We start from the raw sequence: 15,826 nt of genomic DNA, 5'->3' as shown, positions 1-15,826 counted from the left end.
TACACACATTTTAAAGTGAATAGGTAATTAGGTAGTAACAAGTAAATTATAAACATAATATATTTAATATTTGCCTTGTTTAAAGAAGCAACCCTACAGATTCTTATTTAACGATCGTGGACAGAAGTGTTTTTGTTTGTAGCAAGATTTATTTGCTAATGAGGACATCTAGTGTTCACTGATATAAACTGCAGAAACAAAACTGAGCGGTCAACACAGGTCAGATTTGTGCTATTTTTCCAAACATATTTTTAAAGCTTAATATTTCTCTGCGTGATGTCTTAATATGACAGTTCATGTCGGACAATATCTAGATTCACAGTCCTTCAAAATCCTTCAAACGATGACCTTATCTGTATGTGTTCCTGTACTTAAAGACCCGTATTTGCTTAGACTGCTTTATATACAATTTAGAAGCAGTTTCATTCTTGCCACTGAACCATTTAACATCTACATAAACCTTAACATATGCTCTTTTCTGTAACCACATGCCTTGTGTCGTGATGAGTCAGGTGACTGGGAGGAAAAGCACTTTGCAGATATTAGAAACATGGGAAGTATGGAGAGCCTGGATCTGATTACAAACAACATTTGAACAGCATCCTTTTTGATTAACAGATGATCATTATAAAGGTAGTTGCTAAATAACATTAACATAAACAAAAAAAACTTTTAAAAAGCTTTTAAAATAGTACACAATCAGTTAAACATTATACACATTTGTCTGCATTAGTACATATGTCTTTATTGTTGAAAATCTTGGTTGAGACTGAGACTTAAATACTTAAAATTAGATACATATTTGGCAGACAAAAAAAAACAAAACACAAATGAATAGTTTAAACAATTATAATTAACATGACATAAGATGAACACAAACACACACACACACACACATTTGTTTTGCTATCTTGGTGGGAAAGTTGCATAGTCTTCCATTGGTTTAATAATATTCCATCAGGTAATAATATTTTCTATCCCCTAACCCGACCACTATCCCTAAACCTATTAATCGCAGAAACATTCAGAACAATTGATCTACATCAAAACAACTTTTGGCTGATTAATAAGCCTTTGTAAATGTTTGTTCTTGTGATCTTTTACTATATAAGTGAGGACATTTGGTTGTTAAACATGCATGCAAAATGTTCCAAATTGCAAAATTACTATTTGTACAGTCCTATGATATTATATTTGCATCATTTAAATGTTATTCTTATTCTTTAAATAGTTCTCTAGAACTGTCAGCAGCTACTTAACATTTATCAGAAAAGTCTGGGAACAAGGTGGTGGCTGCTTTTTTCCCTTTTTTTTTATCCATAGAGAAAGTGCATTTCCTTCTATCCAGTTGGTTCACTCTAACTCCCCTTTTTTTTTGGAAGGTTTCTTTTCACTTTGTCCTTTTTGTTGTTTTCATTTCACCCCACCCTCTTGGATGCATCCATGCTCCTCCCTTCGTTCTCTTCCTTTCCTGCATTTTTTTCCGGCTCCTCATGGCATGCTGAGTTTGGGAGATCAGTAGGGAGATGCCACAAAAACGCTGACAGGCTATAACACTCTCAGAGACACACAGCAGTGCGTCCCAGTCAACGCAAGCATCCTCAGTGCAGCCCAGCAGAGCTCTCAAGTTTGGACCCGCCAAGATTAAGGTAGGGGACAATTCTTAAATTCTTATATGGTTAAACATAATGCCAGTGATGTGAAAACTTTTCCAGATACCAAAGAAATGGAAACCAAGTGCAACACAGCATTCTTTGGACGATAACAGCCAGATTTACATTTTTCACATTTTATGCGACTTATCAAATTATTAAAATGCATATGTTATTAGTTGCTCATTCATATTAATGTATAGGCATGTCTGTTTTTTTATTTTGAAAGATGTTAAGATTATTGTCTAGTCAAACAAGCTTAGAAATGTTCACCGAAATTTTAACAACAGGTGCAAAGCAAAAAATCACAGCTGGGTAAAATGTAACAACACCCTAAATTTTATGTGGTTTTAATATCACAAAGTAGTTTATTCTGCTAGTGATGTCCCTGAGGATTATCTATTATAATGGTAAATTTCATGGAGACAATTTTGTATTATCTATGGAAAGAGTAGCACTGCCACAGGGTACAGGAACCGAATCTAGGACAGGAATTCTTGAGGCATGCCATCACAAAGCCAAGTTCAAATTGCCTCATCTCCTGCAAGTGGGACAGTCGAAATATGACACGATTAAGAGTAGTGCTACACCAGACTGCTTTTAACTCCACCACATTTTCCAAAATGCACAACAAAAGTTGTGTAACATCACCATCTTACGTATATGGCCCCTCCTAAAATATTACTGCTAGTGAGCAGTGGTTTATCAAGAATAATAGTTCACCATTTTACTCCATTCAGTTACCAGTAGATAAAAAGTCCCACAATATTCTTTCTACGTCACATTGTGGAAGTAAAATGGGTTGCAAAAGGTAAGTTGAGGATGAATGTTTTTGCCTAGTTCACTGAACCATGGAGGATGTTTAAGTTCAGACGAAGTTGCTTATATTGGTCAAGGGTGAATCTGGCCTCAGTGCTACGCCACACAGACTTCAAAGTAACCACGCATACTGTCTGAGCTTTGATGTCAACACGAAATGCAGTGATGTCTATTGCTAGTTCAAAGTTAAATTAATGGCATTTATAAACACTGTTAAACCCTTGAGAAATGACTATGTAGTGTTGAATTGTTTGAGAAAACTCTTCCCACAAGGACTCCCAAGCGCATACTAACATAAGACTCCATTTCGGCAGGACACAGTATGTGCAGGCTAATATGAAGTCAGTGATAATGTAGCTTACAGTTATTTAGAAGTTTCATTTTTACATAATGCATATACTGTTTCAAATACTCTATGAGTAAAATAGTATGCATTATACAATGTATTCAGTATCTTGCTAGTATTCCATTTAAAACCCAACAACGTATATTCAGCTTGGCATTTGATGGTGTATTTTTATTGTGTATTATTATTTATCTGATTGCAGCCCAAGATTGTGCTTATAAAGGCAGTAAGACACTGAAACCATGGTTTGTCACTAATTCCTAAACAATCCTATACCTTCTTATCTTTTCAAACACCACCTAAATGGTCAAAACCAAACAATCAAAAGCTAGAAACTTCTTTGTACATCCCCTTCCCATATAAGACAAGGGGCAGGACTTGTTGGTACAGGTATATAATGTTATTTAATACTTCCTAACCCACAACATTGCTGAAGTTCACCCCCAGCAGTTGTCTGCTTTTCAAAAAAGGGAGGGGGAAAACAATTTAATTGGACTGGGGAGGTCACTGGAGCCTTTCCATTAGGTTAATTTGAGCTATTTAAAAAAAAAAAGTCCAGATGTGTTTCAAGTGCCTGTCCTTTCTGATAACACTAGCATCCGTATGAACTCAAGGAACTAATTGCAAGTTCAGAGGGCAAAGAAGATTGTTGCTTTAACAAGACAGAAGTTTATTTGGTTATTTGGTCACTTTCATTCCCTGGGGTTCATTCAACTTCCTCTAAAGAATTTATATTACAAAACAGCTGCAAAGTATTGAGAGGATTACGAATGTGAGAAAAACATCACGTACAGTAGGAAAGGGTACATGGTAGATTGTACCTGGCGTATGGGGGCTTGAACTGTGCATGACAAGTGACAGAAGCAGAGTATTCACTATGTGGTTGAAAGTAGGTCACTGGGGTGCTAATGGTGACACACCCAAACCCAAGAATGGAGACAGAACCTCATTTCTGTAGCCAAGAGTCCTTATTTACCCCAGTGTTTATCTACAGCTGCTGACCTCAGACTGGAGAATTTGGAAAAGCGTTACAGTGCACCTGGTGGACCTCACCTTAAATATGATCCAGAACCAAACACCAAAGCAGAAAGGACAAAGAACTGGCTGACTTTTATTGAGGTTGGATTTAACAGGATCATTGACCCGAGACCACACACTTGTTTTCCACCGAAACCACACCTCGAAGCTCAGACACGCCACTGCATGCCTGCGGAATAGTGTAGGGATGACAAAAAGCACAATGCAGATTAGTAAATAGTTATTATGATCTGTTGTGATAACACATTGGCTATTTGTTATGACACATTCAGTGGCTGTTTGCAGTTTAGGAATGTGGAAAGATTCTGACATTATTTCCTATAATGATGTTTACCAAGCAGATTAATATCATGGTTATTTCAAAAAGGGGAAGTGTGTCATTTCTGCATCACTTGTGGCACCAATTGGAATCTTTTTGATTCAAACTCCAAGTTTTTTCCTAACAATAAAATGTTGCGCTGTCAAACGATAATTAATATAATATGCACAACACACATTACATAAACAAGATTAATTGTTAGACAGCAAAAGTAAAATGCTTAAATTAATTGTTCAAAATACAACTAGCAATGTGTGTTTATGAAGAAAAAAATAGTCGGCTAATTTTTGGTACAACAAGTCTTCATTTGCCAGATCTGGTTATGGTATATGCATATGTTTATGCATTTGACTCTTGGCTTCCTGTTCTTGATTTCAAATCTACAGAGGGTTTAGGGACTTTTAGAAGTTCTGAAAAATAGCTGTTGGATGCTTATGATTTGGAGCGTGGTGTTCCCTAGAGACGAATGGAGAAAAAAAACAGTCTCTGCTTATGTAATGCGTTTAAAAAGGTCAGGGTAGATGTTGATTGAGCCAAGAAGACTGGGCCTGAACTAAAGGAGGACTCAGTGATGTGCTGAACATGTAAACATGACCTCAAGATCCCAACATCCGCGGGAAGAATGGGACTGTAAACATGGCTGAGCATCAAAATGAGGATAAACAAGGAAACAGAAACAAAAGGAAAGTTGATGATCAATTACTTGAAGCTTAAAAGAAACCAGGAAAATATATGAAAAAATGGTGATGTATAAATAAATAATACTAACAATTAATAAATATTTATGATCATTTGATAGCATCAAATAACATCTGACTTCCTTTACCAAGCCTCTGCATTAAAACACCACAAATAATCCTACAGACACACAAAACGATGGTCAGGTTAAAACATCATATGCTTATGGAGGATTAGAAGTGCACAACCTCAAAACCCTTCCTTAAAATGGCTTTGAACTTTAGACTGAAGTGATTGATCTGACTCCTCTTTGCAATAAAAATCCATCTCAAACACAAGATACACACAGAATACAGGCTCTGTCTGAGTGAGTTTATTAAACAGTGCGACATAGCACTTCATTCTTCAACCTCATGATTCGAGACGGGTCATGCAGTGTGGCGGGCCTCAGAAAATCGTACGCGTCTCAGTATTATATGGAGTCTATCGTTTTAAACAATTGTATGGCATGTTTGGATTATGCACAGTCATCCCGAGGGTTGGGTGATTGTGCGAGTGACCATATCAAAATATGCAATACTCGGCTCAAAAACACAAAAAAAATATTCCCTAGCCCCATACTAAAGCCTGATCTGTTTTAACTGAAAGAAACTTGCATTGACTGTTATTAATATTTATTAGTGCCTCTGTTTTGTCTCAGAATGTACACCAAAGCATGTTAATAAAAATGACTTAAATGTCCTAATTAAACTGTTGCCTAGTCCTGGCTTAGTCTAAGCCCTGTCTGTAAAACCAGAAATGTTTACACAGATAATAACTAGATTATCCATGCTGTCTACATAGACCAAACACTCACTGTACTTTTTTTTTACTAATATCAATGATCATAGTGCATGAAACCACAGGCATGTTTATATGCTACTATGTGACCTACTCTGCAATTATTTAGTGCATGTCATTTCCTGTAGTGCTGCAACACTGCACAGCTGGACACTGCAAAACTAATATGATGACAGTCTCTAATCTAACATACTGTATGGTTTTCTCTGTTACAGTGTATTGATTTAGTGCACTCATCAAGCTGCTTGTACCTATTGTGTATAAATATCTCTATCATTATTTATTTACATTTATTTTTTTACCAATGTTCCACAATGAGAAATTGTACATATATACTGTATACGTAACCGTGGGCTACCAAACCAAAGTCATGAGGGTTAATATTTTTAAATATCTTTTTTCATTATACATCAGATACAAATAAGCTTTACATTGATGTAAGCAATGTGTATTACTAATCAAAAATTATATATATTTATAAAATTTACTAAATATCTTCATGGGACATGAACATGGAACACACACACACACACATACACACCTAGCCATGGATTGGGGATGTTTATGATCATAATGATTACATTCCTTATGGACAGTTTTATAGAAGAATGTTGATGGTCACAGTATTTGCAATCTGTTTTGACTCTCACCACATTAAGCTTTTGGAATTCATGCTGGCCTTGAATGGGTTGTTGATTGTTCTGGATTGCTGAGCATTTAGCTGTAGTTACCTTAGAAAACATGTGAGCTCTTTTTCAACTTTGTGGAATTTTTTTTGTATGTTCCCAAGCACAGAAAATGGGGAAAAATTTGCTTTCAAGATTATACATTTAACAAGTAGTTGACAGCCTTAAACCTTAAACCCTACTGTATTTAAATGGCTCTAAAACATAGTTATGAACAGGAGCATTTAATAAATATTTCAATGTGACAAAAAAAAACCTATCGCCTATCAGTAATACACACAAGAAAGGATTGTGCAAAAACCGCAAGCATTTACTCTATATTGCTAATTGTTATAAAGTTACTGAAAAAGATACCAACACCAACAGACTAAAAAAAGGACTAAGACGGGACTAATGCTTTCTGCTCGTTATTGATCGTTAGATGACTTTCTGTCTCATGGTTTGGAAACTGTTTCTAAAGGGCTGAGCTTTATGTCATGAGAAGGAAAAAAACCCATGAAATAGTGGTTTAGTGTGATTGCCAGTTAAAATAGGACAATAAATTCCAAGAAGTCTTTGTCATTGGTTTCATAACATTTCAGACCACATTTAATGAAGATTTTTTAAATGCTCAAAAGTTTTAAATGTTTAAATCTCGTGCTTACTAAAGCTGCATTTATTTGATCAAAAACAGATAAGATAATGTAAATAATAATGTGAAATATTATTACAATTTATAATAACCTTTCTATTTAAATATATTTTAGAATTGAATTTATTCATGTGATGGAAAAGCTGAATTTTCAGCAACTTCAGTGTTCTTCATAAATTTATTAATTGAACGTGCCTTTGCTGAATAAAAGGTTTTTTTTCAACAACAACATCACAGAATATGCCACTTTTCTGGTAAATTATTCAATCCAAATAATTCTTCTATCCAAATTTCTGTCCAAATAATGTTTTAATTTTTGTCTCAGATGCTGGTATCAAGCCTGGTACTGCTGATGGTGGTGTTTGCCAGAAGGGTTGAGCCGTATATTGCACAATATCGGGATGTGGGCCAAGACACTTATGAGCCCAGAGAAAACCAGAGATCCCCAGAAAACTACAGAGATGGCAGGTATGTTTCATGAGCTATCTATCTATCTATCTATCTATCTATCTGTCTATCTATCTATCTATCTATCTATCTATCTATCTATCTATCTATCTATCTATCTATCTATCTATCTATCTATCTATCTATCTATCTATCTATCTATCTGTCTCTGTCTCTGTCTCTGTCTCTCTCTCTCTCTCTCTCTCTCTCTCTCTCTCTCTCTATCTATCTATTATATTAACATATCTCTTTGTAAATCTAGTGGAACAGAGTGCAGGCGGTGTTGTGACCCTGCAGAGGAGGCCCCACAGTACGCCAGTCAATACCCACAGTACAACATTGTGCCACAGATAAACATCACCATCCTAAAAGGTATGAAATATGTTAAAAGCTACTTCAAATGCTTTCTGGCTTTGAGCTCATGAGGTAAATATCTCCCATTTCAAGGATAATCGAGGTACAAAAGCTTGCATTTACAGATGACTTACGTAACGTGTTGACTCATTTCAACTGTATACAGTTGTTTGGGTCAATGTTAGTCCTAGCTAGCTGTCGGTGAATGATATAGGTCAGGCCCGGTTAATCACAGGCTGCTTCTGTGGGCAGGAAAACATGCACCAAAAAGGACAAACCTCCACAGAAAGTGACTTTATGAGCCAAACTGTCACAAACAACAGAAGAGTAATGGCTGTGAGATCGGCGCCATGTTCTATATAACATTCCACACAAACAAGACCATTTAAGAGTCATCATTTTTAATTAGTGGATTTTTAATAAAACACTCTCAAAAGCTTGACCAGAACATGAAATCTCGGGAAGCAAGAGGCATGATAAATCAGAGATTAAGAATGTGAAGGCCTTTTTAATGATCGTAGTAAAAAACGTTAAGCCAAATTGAACTTTTCACCATTCGCTACTACATTCCTTCCCTTACAGGGGAGAAGGGAGACAGTGGCGAGCGAGGACCTTATGGAAAAACTGGCAAGTCTGGGCAAAGTGGCCCCCGAGGCCCTCATGGTGTGAAGGGACACAAGGGCAGCATCGGTTCTCCCGGAGAACCCTGTAAGTCCTACTACGCTGCCTTCTCTGTGGGCCGCAAGAAGGCTCTGCACAGTAACGATTACTACCAAACCATGATCTTCGACACAGAGTTTGTCAACTTGTACGGCCACTTCAACATGTTTACGGGCAAGTTCTTTTGCTACGTCCCCGGCATCTATTTCTTCAGCATCAACGCGCACACTTGGAACCAAAAGGAGACATACCTGCATCTAATGAAGAACGAGCAGGAGATGGCCATCTTGTACGCTCAGCCCAGCGATCGCTCCATCATGCAGAGCCAGAGCCTCATGCTGGAGCTGGAGAGGGACGACCAGGTGTGGATTCGGCTCTATAAGGGCGAGAGAGAGAACGCGGTGTTCAGTGATGACTTTGACACCTACATCACATTTAGTGGCTACCTTATTAAAGCAAAGTCAGAGGGTTAAACAGAGACAATCTATGGACAGCGGGGATTTATGTAACACTGTTTATTACATGAGATGTAATTTCTTGTTATTCCTTTTTGTAATATATTTTTAACATGGTACTTCAGGAGGAACCTTGGCTCATTTTTATGACCCTGTACTGTGTGTCTGACCATCTTTAACTTTGTTACAGAGGCTGGTGCTAACATGACAAACGTGGTAAAGGTTATTTGTGCTAGAAATATTAAAATCAATACAAATCTATATCTACAATCATAAAAAAAAGACAGTATCATATAAAGACAACAGTATCATATTTTTAAGAGATTTTGCACTACATGCTGTTTTCATGTATAGAAATATGAGTAATCATTTAACAGATTACTTGAAATTATTGCATTATATCTGTTATATATCCGGCTGCAAATCAGTATTAAATTGATTGTAGAGAACAGAATGGTGCTACAATTATAATTTCAATTTCAGTTCAACGTTCATATCATTAAATCAACAGTTTAAACAACTACAAGTATATACAATTAATAACGATCACTCAATGTACTGTATTATAAATTGGTAAGATTTCATGGTCATATCAGTATATATGTTATAAATTTGATAAGTTAATCAAATGTATACTTTAAAACAACGGAAATAGTAAGACTACAAAAATCTGTCCCTGTTTTGCACAAAATCTCTATAAAATCAAAAATAATACGAACTGGACAATTAGCACTTAACCTAAGCTCATTATTTAGAACATTTCTGAAAGAACCGGGTTACTGTGGTCAACAGCAAGCTTCTATAAAAAGACTAACAGGCTTCAGCAGGAAGCACACTTATTACTATTGTTCATTTGTAAATGTGTTCATTGTCTATTTTGTCAGACAATCAAATTGGTGACCTAGAGGTCACTGTTCATTAAATGTTAAAACGCTGCAATAAATGAGTGGTGCTGTAAAACAAGTTCATTTATTTCAATAAACAGTCCTTTTAGACTACAGTGCCATTGCTTGTTATATCATCATTACTGCATTTTGGTCTGTTTTTTTCTATCTGATTGTTACTTATGCATCAAGTACATTCATTTTAAAAAAAGCGATCAGTCCATCCGAATAGGAGTATTAAAGACCAAAATAATTTGGTGGACAATATTTAAAAATGATTGATTTTGGTAGCTTTTAGTTAACTTATTATGACAGTGCTGTGTATGTTTATGTGTGTAGCTTTTCACATCAGTCTAAAATATAGGGTATAGGCATGAAGTATCTATGAAATATGGAAGTGTAAGCATGACCGATTTAACACTAAAGCTATCCTGTGTGAAATACAGAGTGGCAACAACCTGTTCTGCTACATTTATGGATTAAATTGACCCTGTTGTATTTTAGCAGCTGTTCAAATAAGAGCATAACGCTTTTTTGGAATATTAAACAGAAGGCTACAACAAAGTGAATTTGAATAACATTTAAGCCATTCTGTCTAACAGAACAATAACCTGTTGTACTCTTTTGTCAAATTCAGAGGCCCTAAAGATGTTCGCACGTGTGCAAAATTAATTCTGGGATTGAAAAAAACCCCCATTAAATTCATTCTGTGGGATACAGAGATGGGTAACAGAGTTTGATAACCTATTATCCTTCAAATTTAGTGACCCTGCTGTATCTCTGCAGCTGTTCACATTAAAGAAAAATATTTTATAAGATATAAAACACATTCATAGGAAGTAAGACTTCGTCGGAATGTTCACTGGTAACATTTTAAAGCCGTTCTGTGTGAAATATACAGGTGACCCTGCTTTATCTCTGCAGCTGTTCACATCAGAGCAGAATGCTTCCTAAGGGACAACACAGAGGAGCTATTCTGTGTGAAATACAAGAGGCTAACAGATTTTTAGCAACCTTTGATGCCGCGCTGACGGATCCAGTGACCCTTCTACAGTTATTTACGCCACAGAAAAATCATGATGAATAGAAAATACGAAACAGGTAAGGTTAGACATTGGCTGAATGAATTTGGGTACAATTACAGCCATTGTAAAATTTTTGGTGCTATACTGTATCTCTTTAATTACACGTTTGTGTTTCTTTTATTACTCATTTCTCTCCTTTAACCAATGTTGCTAATTGTTGCCATCTAGTGGCATAGTTAAAAAGATCTTCAAGGGATAGTTCACCCAAAACTGACAATGATGTCATCATTTACTCACTTTCATGTCATGTTAGTGTTAACTCATCTAAGTTGCTTGGTTGTCAACATTCTTTCAAATATCGTCTGTTTTCCACAGAAAAAGGTTTGGAATTACATAAAAATGACGTCATTTTCATCTCCCTTTTCACATTCCTTTAATTTAGTCTTCAAAGAAATATAAAACATTTCCATATCATTTAATTAGTAAATGAAAAGAGTCCAAATATATTGAATTCGGGCAGCCAATTGTGTTGACCTTTAAAACTTAACTTGAAGGATTTCAAAAGTAATACTAAAACGTCTGATTGTAAGAACAGAGAATATGACAAAATGACATATGATAGTGTTTTTTTATGATGCTTTCCTGGCCTTTTTGGAATTGTCAGCATAAATCACCATCCACTTTTCTTGTATATAAAAAAGCTTGAAATCTTGCTAAAATGTCCTCTTTTTTTGGGTTTGCAGAAGACAGAAAAATATGGGGGCTGAAATGACACTGGGCATGAGTAAACGATGACAAAATGTTCATTTTTGGGCAATATATTCCTAAACATTCAGCAACAGCAAGTGCTAGCCTGTCTGCGGAAACAGTTTTGCAATTTTATCTCCATCTTGTGATTAAACTTGATCAGTGTTCACCGTCTTCCACAGATTTACCTCCTTCTCTGGATTAAATCATGTTCCCGGTATAAATAACAGTTACCGAATCTCTAGCTCTCGCTCCCCAGGAAACCTTTTATTTTTGCTGTCTGACTTGCCGTTGGTGAGGCACTTTACGTAATTAATTACAGTTTATAGTACATACAACAGTTTGATTCTTTCTCTGATACAACTTTGTGAGTAAATACGTTTCCAGGATATTTTCAAGTGCTGTCCGCATGGGAATTTATACGGTCATTCAAAATGAATAGAATTAATTTGAGATAATGATCTGAATACGGTACAGAAAAATGACTGTATCAAGAGTCAGCAGTCAACCAAGAAAGACTCACTGGAGATCATTTTAAATTCAATTTCCAATCTAGCCAATAGCAGGGCTATTTTGTCTACAAAAACTACAGTCATCAGGTCCTAGTCTGATTGCGGCTATAAAATGCATCGACAGGCAATGGATTCAGAGTTTGTCCTGCCTATTAAAGAGCACTGGGGTAAAATGCTGATGATGTGTGCTGCTCTTGTGATGGCTCTTTATCTGGATGGGCCATCAGATGCTGTGGGGAGGAGGGGGTGTTTACTCAGCAGGCACACGCTCTTTCTGTGCACTCAACTGAACAACCCACTTTCTTTCGCTTTTAAAGCGCTTTTAAGGTGTCATCCGAGAGTGCTTTTCTTTTAAGCCAGTTAAGCTTACACTAACTCAGTGTGTCACGAGCCACTGTGACAATGTGTGAGAGCGTATAGGAGAGTGTGTGATCTGATGCTAGATTTACACCACCCTACTGAAAAATAAATATACTTTAGATACATTTGAGTTTAGATACATTTCTATGTTCATGTAAAAATACCCTGCAACTGCACTTAGTAAACTGGTATATTTAAGGTCTGAAACAACGCAATGCACTTTAATTGTGCAGAGGTACTGCTGAACTCCAAATAAATAAAAAAAAGTATTTGAATTATTGCAAGTATAAATATCATTTTTAAATTAGTAAGTCTTGGGCGATATGTCAGTAAATATGTTAATAGATTTGTACCGACCTTAGTATGAAATAAATACATTTTAAATATATTACTTTTTACTAGGGCGATTACTATTATTGACATTTCTGGTTTCATTTTTCAAATTTATCCTCCAAGATAGTTCACCTTCCTGGTGCACTTTAACTTGCATAGTGGTTTTAATTTCTTTGGCATGCTGACAGAAACCAGCAATTGATTTTTTGCTGGCTGCCAATTTCTGAATGTATCATTTAATATTTTTTTTATTTCCTAAAATAATTTTATTTGTAATTGTATTACTCTAATTGTGCTGTTATTTTCATTTTAACTTACCCATTGGTAATATAATGATGAAGAGAACTGAGCCATGGCTACCATTCAGAATTATTTATTTTTTATAGCATGTATATAAAACATAAGGTCTGTGGTCAAAATTATTAAGACTTTTGCAAAAATTACTTATTGTATAGTACTTGACTAATTCGACAATCAAGTCGACTTTGGCTGTTTGTGATGTACGACAACATATTGAAAGTCTTCTCAAGTAACCACAGACATTATTTTATCCATAATTAGAAAACCGATACTCTAAAAAACCATTACAAATTCCCAAAGGAACCCTTAGTTAATTAGTCTTTCCAGGTTGGCCAAAAATTGATATCATGACTGAATAGAAATATAAATTACTAAAATATAAAATAAAAAATTGAGAGAGATAGAGACAGAATCATAAAATATGTCAAAAGGAGAATAGATAAATAGATAAAAAAAGAGGACTGACAGAGAGGGGAAAGATGGAGAGAAAGATAAACAGAACAAGGAAGAGTATCAGAGGAAAGAGACAGACAGTAAAGAGAGAAGAGCTAGAGATGTAGAGGGATTGGTCATGAGATGTGGAGCAGTGATAGTGGAGAGCTCATGCTCATCCAGCACTATGCTCCAACAGATTTATGTTTGGCTCCTGGACTTGGCTCTGTGCTAGCCTCTCAAATTAGATTTTCAGCGTAAGTCCTGGAGCTCTGCCACTGAACCACTAGCAGAAACGAGGAGCAAATATTACATAAGGAAGGGAAAAAAAATGACAAGATTTTTGTCTACTTTTCTAATTCTGCCTTTTGCCGCCTTGATGAAGATATGCAAAATGATTTATAAAGCTTTTATCAGCAAGCCAAGACCACAGAAGGATAAATAAGCCATAAAAAGGATTACGAAGCTCCAAGTAATTAACACAGGCTATGAGGAAAACTCAGAGCCAAGCAAAATCCAAAATCAGAGAGAAATGCCCAGGAAAAGATGCGTGGTTTGGCTGGAGCGAGCATGAGATTCAGCAGCCAGATATCACTGGCTCGGACCGAGATTCTAAATCCACTGTGCATTTGTGGCCATGTGGCTCCTTATCTCTGTGCCTTGCCAGGTCATCATTGTAAATAAGAGTTGGTTCCTAATTAATTAGGCAGTTGGAATGGAGGTTAAATGCTATAGATAAACTGAAAAGCAGATGTAGTGTCCACTGATTCTGTAGCTGACATTTAGCAGATGCTTTAAAACAAAATGACTTGCAGTACACATTGCAGGAAGAACCACTTGGAACAACCTGTGGCTGATATGGTAATTCCCCTTAAAATCACAATTTGAAGTCATCATTTACTCACCCACATGTCATTTCAATCTCGTATGCATTGTTTTCTTCTGTGGAACAACAAAAAAAAAGATTCATATTCATGCTGTGCTTTTCTATTAAAATGGAAGAGGATGGGTTGTCAAGCTCAAAAAAGAACCGAAATCACCATAAAAGCTTAATAAACCATATGGCTCGCGCAGTATATTCACAGTATACTGAAGTCATATGATAGCTGTCTTGGAGCAAAAGACCAACATTATCGCTATTCACAAAAAAAAAAAAAAAAAAAAGCTGTAGCTTTTAAATGTCATTCATATTCAAGCACACTGGAACAACTGGTTATGGATGTGTGGCTGCATGAATAATACCATATACCAATGCAAACAGGCATATATAATATCCTGATCTGGTGCTCAAGAAACATTGCTGTTATCGGTTTTGCTTAAAGTATTTGTGTAAACCATGATTTTTTTCCTCTGGACAATTTGATGAATAGAAAATTTGAAATAAAGCAAAGGAAATCTTAATTCAATCATTTGTAACATTATAAATGTCTTGACAATCACTTTTGATAAAATTAACATATCCTTTCTGAATAAAAGTGTTATTTTTTGTGTGTGTGTACCAAAATACACAGTGAAAATGGGTCCATTTACAATTATGATTGGGAGAAGTAACCTATTAACTGTCTACACACTAAGAGAATATTAAAAGTACATTCAACTTGTTTTATTATTATTTTATGGTCTGTAAAATAATAAGTTCTTGCTGCAGTGAAAGTCAAATACAAGTCAAAAGTCTGGCTCCAAAAGACAACTGTGTGAGTAAGTGACTCAAACTCAAGCACTGGCAGCTCTAAAGACACACTCAGCTTTCAATAATTGATGAATAATATGTATCTTAAGGTAAAGCACATCTGTAAATCCCAAAGTTGTTCTCTTTTCAATTCCAAAGGTACATAAACTAAAACTTTTGGAAAGCTTAAACAGTTTAAACGCATTTGATTCAAACTTTCAGAGTCAATACCCATAGGGTCCGCTCTGATGCAAACTGTTTGCTCACTCAGAACTCAGTTTTTTTACTTTTATTTTTTACAATTTGTTCTTTATTCTCTGTATTTGTTTGGTGTATGTGTTGTTGTGTTTGCTGATTTCCCTCCAGTCATCTGAAAACACCCAACTCCTCGTCTAGTCTCTCGCTAGTCTTTCTCTGACACAGGGGTCTGCTTTACTGTTAGTCCCCTGTCCTTTTTGTGCTCTGTTTGGTCTGTAACTGACCTCTTTTGCCATTGCACTTCATTGCCAGACTTGTTCTATGAAACTCTCCATCTCTCTCAGGCTTTGCCGCTGCCATGAAGAGAGAGGGGGTTGAAGAGCATAAGAAAATAACAGGAGGAAAGAGAACTAAAAGCTCAGTGCGAATGGTAGCAAAACT

The 15,826-nt window shown here is 36.0% G+C and overlaps 1 protein-coding gene across 1 annotated transcript; it reads left to right on the top strand.

Moving 5' to 3' along the window:
- The first annotated feature begins 1,469 nt into the window (after window positions 1-1,469).
- Window positions 1,470-9,925, top strand: c1qtnf1 (C1q and TNF related 1). Its single transcript, XM_043253471.1, has 4 exons — window positions 1,470-1,649; window positions 7,335-7,477; window positions 7,719-7,828; window positions 8,393-9,925. Exons 2-4 carry the CDS (start codon window positions 7,335-7,337, stop codon window positions 8,941-8,943), a joined length of 804 nt encoding a protein of 267 aa, XP_043109406.1. The 5' UTR covers window positions 1,470-1,649; the 3' UTR covers window positions 8,944-9,925.
- Window positions 9,926-15,826: the final 5,901 nt, after the last annotated feature.

Source organism: Puntigrus tetrazona, chromosome 12, assembly GCF_018831695.1.
Source record: "Puntigrus tetrazona isolate hp1 chromosome 12, ASM1883169v1, whole genome shotgun sequence".
NCBI lineage: Eukaryota > Metazoa > Chordata > Actinopteri > Cypriniformes > Cyprinidae > Puntigrus > Puntigrus tetrazona.
The sequence above is the reverse complement of the archived record's forward strand: the minus strand, read 5'-3'. Positions and strand labels throughout refer to the sequence as shown.